This window comes from Suncus etruscus, chromosome 5, assembly GCF_024139225.1.
Source record: "Suncus etruscus isolate mSunEtr1 chromosome 5, mSunEtr1.pri.cur, whole genome shotgun sequence".
Classification (NCBI taxonomy): Eukaryota; Metazoa; Chordata; class Mammalia; order Eulipotyphla; family Soricidae; genus Suncus; species Suncus etruscus.
Window position 1 is genome coordinate 106,093,747 of NC_064852.1, and position 15,425 is coordinate 106,109,171.

Sequence of the window (15,425 nt, forward strand, 5' to 3'; positions counted from 1 at the left end):
AACTATGAAGGACTTATGATTCACAATGGTCTCAATAAAAAAAAAAACAAAGCTATCTTGTTTTATTAAAAAATTTCCAAACCTTTTGCTATTATTGAGGGAGAAAGTTTCAAGTTAATTTTCATTTTCTGATACTCACCGTACCAGAGATCAAAGAAGAAAGGTGTATCTGAGATTGTCCATGGAAGTGGAATTTTTAATCAGCAGCGAGTTTATATAACAATCTAATTTGATAGAAAGATATTGAGTATTGCAATCTTATGAACCAAATTACTCTTTAAAGCGTTTTTTGTTTTTTCCAGTTGTGCTGGGAATTGAACCTAAGGTCTTACACCTTCTAGCAATTACCATTGAGCCACATCCTTGACCCTGAGCCAAGTTTATTTTTCAGTAACCAGGCAATGGATATTAAATTAAATTGCTTATGCTTCAAGAATATTCTAACTTACATTTGTGAAAGCTTAGGAAAAATATGCCAGGTTGTTTATTACATTTAATTTACCTGAGTATTTTTCTTCACTTGCAATTGAAATTCTTTTTCTGAAAAATATGTGTGATGTGAAAGGCTTATTGTCTTTTAATTTGTACTAAGACTTTCTCTATGGTAAAATAGCAACTGCATGTTATAATGCAAGGATTTCATGAATACTTTGGTGAAACTTTTTGCCTAACCTAATTTAGATAGATATCTAATGCAAAGAATACAACAGAAAATGAGAAGAAAATGAAATTAGTGATTATGCATATATATTTATAATATATATTTAAGTATCCAGACATTAAAAATCTTGGTTTTTGTTTAATAAAACTTTTAAAAGCATATGGTTAACCTGTTTTTCATAACTGATTAAACTTTCTGTTTTATTTTAGGTGGAAAAACCAATCACTTGAATCTCCAGAACACCGCAACTAAAGCAATTATACAAGGGCTTATGCCAGATCAGAATTACACAGTCCAACTCATTGCATATAATAAAGATAAAGAAAGCAAGCCTGCTCAGGGACAGTTCAGAAGTATGTATTTCCAGGGTTTATGACTATGGAACTCACTTGCAGTTCTAAATTTACATTAGTGGTAAATGTAACAGGTTTTAAAAATCCTAACTTCTGCACATTTGAAGAGATTTGAAAATTTTCAAATCATGGTCCATCTTCCATGAGTTCTTTACATCTACCGTATTTTTCTGTCTTTTTCTTCCCAAAGTTTACCGATCCTTTGAATTTGAGTTTGCAAAGGCTGTTTCTTTTTTTTATCAAGCAGTAGCACTTTTATTATTATATATATTATTGATATCTTTATTTGAAAACCTTGATTACAAATATGATTGTTGTTGGGTTTCAGTCATGTAAACACCCCCCATCACCAGTGCAACATTCCCATCACTGATGTCCCAAATCTCCCTCCTCCCCACCCCAACCTCGCCAATACTCTAGACAGGCTTTCTATTTCCCTCATTCATTCACATTGTTATGATAGTACTGTCTCCAGTAACTCATCCAAATAGCTCCTGAGCTCAGTAAAAATAGGTGCTCAATTAACATGCGCCAAAGGATTGATGGTGATGCCTCTTCTGTAAAGTCCCCAGCAAGTGCCGTTTTTAGATCTATGATAAACTATACAGGCTTTGAGCTCCTTGCACAGATCACCAATTACCATTTATGTGCCAATTTTCAAGACAAATACATTCGTGAATATAGATGCAACATGGTAAATACACTCCCTGCCCCAATAGGAAAATTGAGAAGAGATTCATGGGAATTGCTTTGTATTTGAGCTTTCAGATAGTGAGTTAAGGAAGCAAACAGATGATAAATTACAAAGTTAAGCAGGGGTGAAAACTCTGAGAGCTTTTGTTTATATTGAATGTAAAATCATCACAAAGGATGTGATTCTTGCGCCTTCTGGGAGGTATTTATTCATTCAATCATTCATTCCCCTCATTTAACATATATTACATGATAATGAAAAACCAGGCTCTATCCTAGGCACCTAGACTATAACACATGTCCTCCCCCATGGGACTTAATTTCTGGTAGCTCAATTGTAGAAGGGAAAGTTCAGAGCAATATAAATACAAAGCCAGGCAAATTTTTGATGTTACTTCATTAACAATTGATGCTAATGAAGTAATGTTAATATTAATGACTCTTTAACCATCTTAGTATACAACTCAGGACAATAAAAACATCACTACTCTAGTCTAAGGAACCCCTAAAGCAAAAAAAAAAAAACAATTCAAAATAAAATGAAACTTAGAAATTGTTTCAAATAACCATCATTTAAAAAATCCTTTCATTAGGATTCAGTTGTGTGTGTACCAGTGTTCAATGTAGATGTTCCATTGTTTTCATATATATATATTTTTTTTGGGGGGGGGTTTGGTTTTTGGGTCACACTCAACAGCGCTCAGGGGTCACTCCTGGCTCTACTCTCAGAAATTGCTCTGGGGCCGGCGAGGTGGCGCTAGAGGTAAGGTGTCTGCCTTGCAAGCGCTAGCCAAGGAAGGACCATGGTTCAATCCCCCGGCATCCCATATGGTCCCCCCAAGCCAGGGGCAATTTCTGAGTGCTTAGCCAGGAGTAACCCCTGAGCATTAAATGGGTGTGGCCTAAAAAACAAAAACAAACAAAAAAAAGAAATTGCTCCTGGCAGGCTCAGGGGATCATATGGTATGTCAGGATTTGAACCACCGTCCTTCTGCATGCAAGGCAAATGCCTTACCTCTATGCTATCTCTCTGGCCCCTGTTTTCATATATTTTTAAAAATATATTTTATTTATATTTCCCATGTTTTTATATATATTTAATTTTGGGGCTAAAACCAGCAATGCTTAGGGGCTATTACTGGCTTTGTCCTCAGAGCTTACTCCTGGTTCTGTGCTCAGTGGTATTCCCACTGGTGTTCAGGGGGACAATGCATAGCAAGGGATCAAACTCAGACTTTCCACATGCTTTGCATGTATTCTTCTGTTGATCTTTGTGCATAGTCTGTTGACCTATCTCTTTGACCTTATGATCAATCTTTTCTTTGTGATTCATTTATGTATTTGTTTTTAGTTAAAATAATTCCAAGTTGGTGATATGGCTCAAGTGGTAGAGAACTTGCTATATTCATGTGAGATTCTTGGCTCAGTCCCAGTACTGCATGCCCACTCCACCTCAACATTGTTGGATGTGGTCCTAGTAGCCACTGAGAACCACTGGGCTTGGGCATAGGTGGGTGTGACCCCCCCACCAATTAAATTTTTTTCATTAACTTGACATATCTTGAAAATTTTGATATTCAAAAGATGTTAAGTCCATTTGTCAACAGGACTCACAAGTGTTTTAAATGTTGCATTGTTTTAAGATTTATTGTGTCTGGTGTCTAGAAGTTCCAGGGAGATTTGATAGTATTTTCCGTATAAATCCATTTTCTGTCTCCTTGGGACTTTGCACTTTAGTTTCCGGCTTCTCCTAACCTTTGTGTTAGAATAAGTAAGCAAAATAAATTTTCCCTTTTTTTGGATCACACTCGGTGGCAGCACTCAGGGGTCAATCCTGGCTCTATTCTCAGAAATTGCCCTTGGCAGGCTCTGGGATCATATGGGATACAATCATCAGTCCTAGATTGCTGCATGCAAGACAAACACCCTACCACTATGCTATCTCTCTGGCCCCAGCAAAATACATTTTCATGAAGTTTGTGAGATGCATAGAAAAGAACAAGAAGAAACCATTTTTTACGCTATTCTGTTATAATTGCATATTTCAAATATTTCATCGATTGGCCTGAGAAAGTGGATTCTATGGTATAATGGTTAGTACTCTGGACTCTGTTTAGCCTGAGAAATATATTTACATTAAAATATTCCCCTAATAGCTGTTTAACCAAATCACAAAAAGGCCATGAAGTTGTCAGCTTACTTAAGTCTTTTGAAATGAACTTATTAATATAATCTGATTAGTAAAGAAATGTATGTAAGCATCTATCTTTTTAGCTATGTTATTTTTATTGGCAGGATGGAAGAATTCATTCTTTCCAATAGACAGTTTTTTTTTAAATGGAAATAATTTGAGTATCTTCCTTTTTCTTTTTGCATTTCAATTATATTTTGTTCACTGTGAGATGGAGTTCACTGCATGCAGCTGACCCAGATTCATCTTCCTTAAGGTCTCCTGAACACCACTAGGAGAAATTCCTTAGTGCGGAGTCAGGAGTAATCCTGATCACAGAGTCAGGAGTAACACCTGAGCACCACTAGCATGGCCTCAAAAACCAAAAAACTTAAGAAAGAGAGAGAGAGAGAGAGAGAGAGAGAGAGAGAGAGAGAGAGAGAGAGAGAGAGAGAGAGAGAGAGAGAGAGAGAGAGAGAGAATCAGAAATCTCCACTCTTAATGTAATTGGATCTAGGACAATGATGATCCTTGATATAGATTTACAAATAGAACAGAGGCTTGATTTTTTTATTTATTTGTTTTAAACTTTGTTTTGAGCCACACCCATTGGTGTTTGGGCCTAACTTGTGGCTCTGCACTGAGGGCTCATATCAAGTGGGACTCAGCAGAACTTGTTTCATGAATCTAACCTGTCTTGGCATTGTGCAAGGTAAATGTCTTATTCCCTGTATTATATCTCTGGCCCAGGAACCTGAATTCTTTATAACTCCATCTTCTGATGCATATGTGCATAAGAAATAGTATTTGGCTTTTAAAGTAAATTATATCAAAATTTCAGGATGTTATGAATTCAAAGTTAGAGTATAGTGGGCAAGAGAGATTGTATGGGAATTAAGATGCTTGCCTGGCAAAAAAAAAGCTGACCCTGGTTATATCTCTAGCACTGGATGGTCCTCTGCATACCTACAGGAACACCATCTCCTCCTTATTCAGAGCTGGAGTAAATCCCCCAATCCCAGCACAAGTAGGTGTAGCCCCCCCCCAAAAAAAAAGAAAAGACTCAATAGATAAAGGGTGTGCGTTTAGTCAAGGTACTTAACCATTTCCAGTCTGGGTTTCTTTTCTCTTTTTTTGTTTTGTTTTGTTTTTGTTTTGGGGCCACACCCGATGATGCTCAGGGGTTACTCTTGGCTATGCACTCAGAAATTGCTCCTGGCTTGGGGGACCATATGGAACGCCGGAGAATCGAACCGTGGTCCGTCCTAGGCTAGTGCTGGCAAGGCAGATGCCTTACTGCTAGTGCCTCCACTCCTGTCTGGGTTTCTTTATCTGCACATGGGGCACTGCTATCAGTCTATCATAGTGTATAAAAGCTCAAGGACAAAGGCCACTATTATGGTTAATACCACTTTGCTCAAAACAGTCTGTTTTCCTGAGTTGCTTTTGTCTGAAAGGGTCATTAGCTTGGTTGACCTAAATTACATTTTGTATGTGGCCTAGTGATCCAATTCAAAGAGATTCATTTTTTTTCTTTTTCTTTTCTTTTCTTTTTTTTTTTTCTTATTTATGGATCCATTTTCACCACTTTCTGTTTGGTCACCAACTTCCTCTTTGGAATGACATTTTGCTAGTCTCTACCTACAAAGTCTTTCTCAGCTTTCAAAACCTGGCTCAAGTATCTCTTTTTCTTTTTCTAAAATTTCCTTAAGTGTCTACCTCTGGAATTATTCTTCAGATTTATTTCTACTTTCCTACAACCTGGCAGAATCTTCCTTATATTAAAGTTGCAGTGTTATTTTCTTGGATAGAAAAATGCAATTTGAGACCATGGTATAAGTCTGGGTAGACAAAGTTTTGAAAATTATCCATTGAATGGTGGGAATTTAAATTGTGTGATTGTGGGTTGTCCAGAGATGCAAGGAAAATTTTGGGTGGAATTATGCTCTAGAATGGAAGCAAAGGATAAAAAATAAATAAGAATGTGAAAGGCATCAGAGGAATAGCAGAAAATACAAGGTAATATCTTTAAGAAAACTAAGGAAGAAAAGAATTGACATAAGGGATCTGAGTTCCAAAGTAGTCATAACATAAAGAATTCAGTGAATAAGATCTGAAAATACACAGGGATAATTAGAGGTCAGTGGGAACATAAGAATCAAGTCTTTTTGCATTGTTTATATTTTTGAAAAATTTTTTTTTGTTTTTTTTTTGGGGGGTGGGGTGGGAGGGTCACACCCGGTAGTGCTCAGGGAGTACTCCTGGCTCCACGCTCAGAAATTGCTCCTGGCAGGCTCGGGGGACCATATGGGATGCCAGGATTCAAACCAATGACCTTCTGCATGAAAGGCAAATGCCTTAACTTCATGCTATCTCTTCGGCCAATATTTTTGAAGTCTTAAAATTTAATCTCTGGATATCTGAAGCCAATCAAGATATGTAGGGGAAATTAAAACAGAATTAGATTAACATGACCTCAGCAGATGAAACCTTTCGCTTCAGCAGTAGAAAGAAGCCAGTAGAAAGAAGAGGAGAATAAGATGATAAAGATGACATTAATGGAACAGTAGTTTAGGGGAGACAAGAAGATTCAGAGAAAATCACTATTTCTTTTTTTTTTTTTTTTTTTGGTTTTTGGGCCACACCTAATGATGCTCAGGGGTTACTTCTGGCTATGTGCTCAGAAGTCGCTCCTGGCTTGGAGGGACCATATGGGACGCCGGGGGATCAAACCGCGGTCCATCCTAAGGTAGCGCTTGCAAGGCAAGCACCTTACCTCTAGCGCCACATTCCTGGCCCCCACTATTTCTTTTTTAATTTTTTTTAATACCTTTACTTAAACACTTTGATTACAAATATGATTGTAGTTGAGTTTCAGTCATGTAAAGAACACCCCCCCTTCACAAGTGCAACATTCCCATCACCAATGTCCAAAATCTCCTTCATCCCCACCCCACCTCCGCCTGTACTCTAGACAGGCTTTCTACTTCTCTCATTCATTCATAGTTCTGAGTGTAGTTATTTCTCTAACTGCACTCACCACTCTTTGTGGTGAGCTTCCTGTCATGAGCTGGACCTTCCAACCCTCCTCTCTTTGTCTTTGAGAATTATTGTAAAAACATCTTTTATTTTTCTTTAAACCCATAGATGAGTGAGACTATTCTGCATCTATCTCCCTCTGACTTATTTCACTCAGCATAATAGATTCCATGTACATCCATGTATGGGAAAATTTCATAGATTTAATGCGATCCCTCTAAACAAAATTATTATTTCACCTTCATAAACTTGCCCTCTAATAAACTTTCTGATTTTCAAGAAGTGCATGTAACAAACAATTAAATAAAGTCTATCTTGCCAAAGCATCATTTTGCTTCTTCACAGGGTATTTTCTTTGTGCAGAAACCACTGCCATTTTGGCAGTAGTCTTCTATGGCACAAACTACTTAAGTTTCAACCAACAATAGAAAAGTTGCAGTGGTGTTTTTAGCAAAAAGTGCAGTGAAAATGAAGCTCATGATGGAACTTGGAATTAGTGTATAACATTTTTCTCAGCATTTTTCCAGACATGATCCCTTATTTCCTTGTTTTCTTTCAGTGCCCACCTGTCCTACACAGTCTGCCCTGATCTTGTGCCTTTGCCCTCTATATATAGTTTTCACCTGTGCCACCTTGAATTATATAGTCTCTAGTTTCGAAGCACTGTATTAGAGGACCATGAAGATTGTGGGTGCCCAATATAAACAAAAATAGTGTGTGATAAAAGTAACAAGAAACAGTTACCTATTTAGAGAAGCACAATATTTGTGTAAAAAGGTTGAAGGCATATTATTATTGGGCTGTATACTTCTTATCCATTTCAAATGAGGGTATTTATGACCACATTATCTTTAAAATTTTGGGGAAACCTCGAAATTATGTTCTGAATTCTTTTTTTTTTCTTTTGGTTTTTGGGCCACACCCGGCATTGCTCAGGGGTTATTCCTGGCTGTCTGCTCAGAAATAGCTCCTGGCAGGCACGGGGGACCATATGGGACACCGGGATTCGAACCAACCACCTTAGGTTCTGGATCGGCTGCTTGCAAGGCAAACACCGCTGTGCTATCTCTCCGGGACCTATGTTCTGAATTCTTCAGGGACATTCCTGGCAGAACTTGGCTAACCAGGCCCAGTAATATGGCATTGTTCAGTCTTGGGGGAGGTTATTTCTATTGCGGGGACAGACATACAGTGCTAGATATTGAGCTCAAGTCTGTGTGTGTAAGGCTATCTCTACAGTCTATCCCTAAGCTATCTCTATATTTTGCTTTTTTTTTTTTTTTTTTAAGTTTTTAGTTTGTTCCAGAGTCACATTGGGTGATGTTCAGGGCTTAGGCAGACCTTGGTGATAATATACAGTATCTTATCCATAATACTTTCTCCTTGATTCCTCCTATGTTCTGGTTTTATGAGTTATATTTTAATTATTTAACTTCCTAGACATTCCAACCCTCACATTTGGTCAGTGGTGCTGTTGTAATGAAGGGTTAAAATTTTCTGGTAGATCTGTCTTTGGTGAATATTCCACCACAATAATAACTTAAGAATTTTCCAATAGTCAAAGGAAAAGGTTGAAAAATAGCAATTTTAATCTTTGAGAGTGAGATACTATCATGGTGCTAAATTTTATGTAATATTTTCAATACTTGCATTTATAGTAAAACTTATCATATTCTTTAACTTCAGTGTAACAAGTTGCTGTGTTTTTTTTCTTCCAGTTAATGATTTAGAAAAAAGGAAGGATCCAAAACCCAAAAAGGTTGTAGACAAAGGAAATGGGAGTAAACCGTTTTCACCTGAAGGTCAGTTTTTTATTTTATTTGCTTATTTTGAGTTTGAATGTTAATAACAGTGGCAGTCAGGGTCATTGGTCTCATCAGCAGTGCAAAGAATAAGAATGCTTCAACCCTTCTCAAGTCTCTTGTATTTCTAACACAATGCCAAAACCCATCCCTCCTCCCTTTCTTTCTCACTCCCTGCTTTCCAGCCCTCCATCTCTTCCTCCCTCCCTCCCTCCTTCCATTCCTCCCTTCCTTTCTCTTACCCTTCCTCCCTCCCTTCCTCCCTCCCTCCCTCCCTCCCTCCTTCCCTCCCTCCCTCCCTCCTTCCCTCCCTCCCTCCCTCCTTCCCTCCCTCCCTCCCTCCCTCCCTCCCTTCCTCCCTCCCTCCCTCCTTCCCTCCCTCCCTCCCTCCCTCCCTCCCTCCCTCCCTCCCTCCCTTCCTCCTTCCTTCCTTCCTTCCTTCCTTCCTTCCTTCCTTCCTTCCTTCCTTCCTTCCTTCCTTCCTTCCTTCCTTCCTTCCTTCCTTCCTTCCTTCCTTCCATGGTTTTAAGTACGAATCTTTAAAACCAGCATGTTGATATCTTTTGTACCAATATTTGTCCTTTCCTTCTACCTTTTCTCATCTCTTCTGGTATCAATTGATATTATAGTCCAAATGTTTATTTAATACAACTAAAACAAATTATGACACAGATATTACCCTTATATGGAGGCTTTTATTTTATGAATATTTATTTCGAATGTTTGTCATTTTATATTTATATTATTATTTATTGTTATTATGTTAGGACAGAAAATATATAAATAATACAATAAACAGTTTTTTCTAGCTCACCAAATATCTCTTCTAAGATATTGCTGCTCTTTTTATTAAAATCTAGTTATCGTTATTATATTTATTGTTTATCATTCTATCACTATTATCTTTTTAAATTTACAAAATTTATACCATAAAATATGCATATAAATTCTTAATCATACTTATGAGTATATTCATGTCATAAATTTTATATCTATTTTATTAGGATATATGTATACTTTTGCATCTTTTGTGATGTTTAGAGAATCATATGGGGTGCTGAGGACTGAACCAGTGTTCACTGTGCTATCTCTTCAGCCCCTAAGATAAAATGCTTTTGGATAAATATATGCCAGTAGACTGAACATTTTGGTGTTTCCAATTATTTGCTCTATGCTGGTTTCTCTTTATATTGGTGTATAATATAAACTTCCACATTCTTGCTCTAAAATTATTTTGTATATATCTTCTAAACATGCAGAAGTATTCTCTAGAGAATAATAGATATCTATTCAGTTGTAGTGTATTTGTGGGTCTTTTTTATGTAACTATAATAATATGTTAATGTATATGTCTGTATTTATTATGTTTTCTTTTTAAAATTTCCAAATTGTTTGCTCATCTTGTATTAGGTTCATCTTTGGGCGGTGTTTGGGCCACAACCTGTGATTCTCAGAGCTTAATCCTAGCTTTGTGCTTTGGGTGACTCTTGTGTATTTAACACTAGGGAATGAATCCTGGTTGGCCATGTGCAAGGCAAGCACTTTACCTGCTGCACTTTTCTTTGGCTTCTATAGTCATTTTAAGGATATAAACATCTGAGGCGGAGTGATAGCCTGGAGGTAGGGCTTTTGCCTTGCGTGCAGAAGGATGGTGATTTGAATCCCAGCATCCCATATGGTCCTCTGAGCCTGCCAGGAATGATTTCTGAGCACAGCCAGGAGTAACCCCTGAGCGCTGCCGGGTGTGACCCAAAAACCAAAAATCAAAAAAAAAAAAAAAAGATATAAACATCTACTGCTTTATTTGTACCATAGATTTTGATGTGTAATATTATTAGCTTTTTGCTGGGTTCTTTTGTATTTTTTCTTTGAAATATGTTATTTAGATATATATTATTTATTTCAATATGTAATACTATTATGTAGATTTTACTATTTTCTAATTCCCACATTTTTTCTTTGATCCATGAATTATATATTACTTATTTCTAAACATATGGAGCTTAAAAAGGTACTTACTGGTGTCCAACTTATTTGTATTGTGATAGGAATATTTAAAAAATTGTTGAGATATTTTATTGTTTGAATATGGGTCATTTTTGGGAGCCATACCTTGTGACACTCAGTGGTTACTCCTGGCTATGTACTCAGAAATCACTCCTGGCTTTGGGGGACCATATGGGACACTGGGGATTGAACCCAGATCCGTGCTGTGTCAGCCTCATGCAAGTCAAATGCCCTACCACTGTGCCATTGCTCCAGCCCCATGAATGTGGTTGATATTTTAAGACAAAAGCAATATTCAAATTAAGTATCATGTCCCTTAATTTTTTACCTAATTTTACTTACACCTTCTAAATAACCAAATTCAGTATTACTTTATGATTTACACTGTTTTGTTTCTTTTAAGGAAGCATTCTTTTGTTTCTTTAAAAGAAACAAATTTTAAAATATATTTATGAAAGTTTTTTACATGTAAGTCCTCTGCTGACTTTTAGTTTAGGTTTTTTTTTTTTTTTTGTTTTTTGGGCCACACCCGGTGACGCTCAGGGGTTACTCCTGGCTATGCACTCAGAAGTCGCTCCTGGCTTGGGGGACCATATGGGATCCGGGGGATCGAACCGCAGTTCGTCCTAGGTTAGCACAGGCAAGGCAGGCACCTTACCTCTAGCGCCACCACGCCGGCCCCAGTTTAGTATTTTTTGTCATGTTTAAGAATGAAGTCATCGCTGGGGAGATAGTTTCAAGGACAAGATCAGTTTTTTAGTTTGATGTGACCCTAAACTCTGATCCACCTCTTTGAACTTGAATACTAATCCATCAGACCCACCAGAGGGGCTGAGTATTGCTGGGGTGACTCAGGGGCTCACATTCTCAAAAGAGAAATCTATCTTTCAGAAGTAGATTATCAATTGTCCCCCAAATTATTAATATTTAGATATTACTAAGTGTCCTAAATTCTTCATTCTTTCTTCTGGTATACCTTCTTATTGTTCTTCTAAGATAAATGATTAAACAAAGTGAATAAAAACAAGAAAGTATCTTGCTGCTTTTAATATTTCATCCCTATCTGGTGGGAATGCCTCTACTCCAGCCTTTCTAGAAAACAATATGGATATTCTTTAAAAAAAAAACAACTGGACATTGAGGGGCCTAAGCCATGGTGCAGTGGTATAGTTTTTGCCTTGTATGCTGCTGACCCAGGACGGATCATGGTTCAATCCCCCGGCATCCTATATGGTCCCCCAGTCCAGGAGCGATTTCTGAGCACATAGTCTGGAGTAACCTTTGAGTGTCACTGGGTATAGTCAAAAAACCCCTTAAAACACCCCTTGACATTAAGCTCCCATATGATCTAGCAATACCACTCCTAGAGATAAAACCATAGAACACAAAAACATAATACAACAATGCCCTCTGCATGCCTTTTTCATAGCAGGGTTATTTACAATAGCCAGAATACGGAAACAACCCAGATGCCCAACAACATATAAGTGGCTAAAGAATCTGTGATATATCTACACAATGGAAAACTATGCAGCTGTTAGAAAAAAAGTGGAGTCATATAATTTGCTTATACATGGATGTATATGGAGACTATTATGTTGAGTGAAATGTGTTAGAGGGAAGAGATAAACACAGAATAGTCTCACTTATATGTGGGGTTTAAGAAAAATAAATGGGGCTAGGGTGGTGAGGCAAGTGGTAGGACATCTGCCTTGCATTTGCTAACCTAGGATGGACAGTGATTCTATCTCCTGGCATCTCATATGGCCCCCCAAGCCAGGAGCAATTTCTGAGCACATAGCCAGGAGTAACCCCTGAGCATCACAGGATGTGGCCCCAAAACAAAACCAAACCCCCCAAAAAAGAAAAGAAAAAGAAATGACAGTATAATAATAATAATAATAATAATAATAATTAGAGATAATAGAAATGAGGGCAGTAAGGACCAGCCCATGATAAGAAGATTATCACAAAGAGTGGTAAGTGCAGTTAGAGAAATAACTACATGAAAAACTACTATAGCAATGATAGAGAGAGAAATAGAATGGCTCTCGAAGACAGGCAGGGGATGGAGGAGGAGGGAAATGGGGGACATTGGTGCCGGGGAAAGTCACACTGATGAAGGGTTGTGTGCATTTTATGGCTGAACCCCATTAACAATCATGTTTGTAGCCGTGATGCTTAAATAAGGAAATTTTATTTAAAAAAAAAAAACTATAAGGAAAGGGACAACAGAAAAGGGAGTGTAATGGCAGCATAAGCCATGGATTTATTTTTAGTGATAGGGAATCAAACACAGGTCCTTGCAAGTTAGATTTGCACTTATACAACAAAACCACTTTTTCCTTGCCTGCTCTGAAAAATTTTTTTATAAACATTTGGAGAAGGCCCATTCATTTAATATTTTTCTGCTCACTCAACCTTCAGGAGATTTCTCTAGGCCCACATTCAAACAGTAGATGTTTCAGTGTCTGCTGCAGAGATGAAGAGCTAGGGTAGGACTGAAAGTGTGTAGGAAGAGAGGCCTTCTTCCTTGGGTTGAGGGCCCCCACTTATTATGTGCAGAGACACTGAGGATTCTGAGGCCACTGTCTGTTTAAAAGAATGACCTTAAGTCCAGAGTCAGTGCTCTGTGGAGGTTGGAGCGTGGGTGGGAAGTATGAATGGGGGTCCACGGAGACAAAAGTCCTTCCCCAAAATGCCATAATTTACCATTGCCACCATCTTTCTTGCAAGAGATAACAATTCTCTGCTTCACAATAAACTGCTGTTTTATCTACAGACTAGTAATTTTGTGTACAAGAAACTACATTGATAGTAGTTCAGATACAATCAGTCATATTTCACATATTTCAGAATTTTTAGCTTCCATGCAAAGAGTTAAGATCCTTAACAAGTTGCAGTACAGTAAAATAGTCACTTGTTTTCAATCTATTGTACATATTTATTTAATCATCCAACACAAATTCCCAAACAAAAATGGTATTTGCCTCCTGGCATAATATTGGTTCATTTGCATCAATGATTATTTCTTCTGTGTTGTCCAATCAGCTTTTTGTAGTTATTTTTGGTATTTTGCACAAGAATGTGAAAACTGATTGGAAAAGATTTGGGAGAGATAGGAAAAGTAATGTTGGATTTATTTTTAATCTCTCAATGGGTTTTCCATTAGCATCCCCAATCTTCATTTTGTCCTTCAATAGAATTAAAAAATATATATGCAATGGGAAAATAGGAAGAAGTATCCAGTCTCCTCTTTTATGGGAGAGAGGGAGTGAACAGAGCTAGTTATCCTTTCTAGAGATGGTTACAATGGCCTTACGGACCAGATTCCTTCTTTTGTCTATTTTTTTCAAGTTAGGTCTTCTTGGAACTGAGCTTTACTCATTCCTTTGCAGATCACATAAATAAATAGACTTATCTATTTCATGTAAATTTTAAAATGTAATAGCACAGAGTTATTAATATATTAATTTTTAACATCTATATACCTGAAAAATAAAAAATGTAGTTTTCCATAAAAATTAATTTTATCAATATATTTGATATTTGATCAATTTTTGTATACTTTTTTGAAATTTACTTGATCCACTTATTGATTTGAAATTCTGGAATTTCAGGGGTTTAAGTATTCAACTATATTATGTAGGTGTTTTTACCTCTACAATAAATTTTAAAAAATATATTTTTCTTATTTGTGAGATTTTAAAAAAAGAATGTAGCAAGGAAACAATAACTTGCCAAAGTCATTGAGAGTGAAGATTTTGTCTATAGAACTAATCATATAAGATATATGTAGAGGGGCCTGGAGAGATAGAATGGAAACAAGTCATTTGCCTTGCATGCAAAAGGATGGTGGTTCGAATCCCGGCATCCCATATGGTCCCTGGAGCCTGCCAGGAGTGATTTCTGAGTGTAGAGCCAAGAGTACCCCTGAGCAGTGCTGGGTGTGACCCATTCCCCCCAAAAAATTTTAAAAACTGTATGTAGAGTATTAACAGTAGTGTAAATCTTGGTCCCTCAGTAAAAATAATTAAAATTAATTAAATAAATAAAAAAATACATCTTTCACTATAAGTGAAACAGTTGGCAACAGCACCCAAGAGTTCTAAGAACTGAAATTTTCAAGCTTTTCTTTTATACTTGATTTGGAAACTAGAATTTAACTTCATGAGCGAATTAAGTGAAAAATTGGTCTGTGTCTACAGTTTCCTTCAGATGTCTTCTATAATGAATAGCCTAGATATATATTTTTCTAGAGGCATATAAAAAATAATGCAAAGCCACCAAATAAATTATAAATCAATTGTGGTGAAATTGTTTAGAAGTCTTCTAATTGATCATTAAGATAACAGGAGTAGGGGCCAGCGAGGTGGCGCTAGAGGTAAAGTGTCTGCCTTGCAAGCGCTAGCCAAGGAAGGACCGTGGTTTGATCCCCCAGCTTACACTTCAATCAATGAGGTCTTAAGCACTGGGGAAATATTGAAGACAGGCTAATCCCTGAGCCTCATTAACTGTAGCTCACTTCTCAGTGTGGGAATATGGGAGAGAAAACTATATGCCCCTAGAGTATCATGGCAATTTCCCTGGCAAGCTGGGTGTATAAAATCTCTGTAAAGAGAAAATAAAAGAAAGTGTTGAGGGATGGCCTTCCAAGTCATGTTCAAGGTGCTTTGGGGGATACTCCTGGCAATATTCAG

At 37.2% G+C, this 15,425-nt stretch overlaps 1 protein-coding gene across 1 annotated transcript in view; it reads left to right on the forward strand.

The window, feature by feature from the left end:
• Nucleotides 1-15,425, forward strand: part of COL14A1 (collagen type XIV alpha 1 chain) — a 275,987-nt gene that overhangs the window by 40,154 nt on the left and 220,408 nt on the right. Inside the window, exons 5-6 of the mRNA XM_049772885.1 lie at nucleotides 871-1,014; nucleotides 8,635-8,718. Coding sequence (XP_049628842.1) covers nucleotides 871-1,014; nucleotides 8,635-8,718 — 228 coding nt within the window. The remainder of the gene's footprint in view (nucleotides 1-870; nucleotides 1,015-8,634; nucleotides 8,719-15,425) is intronic.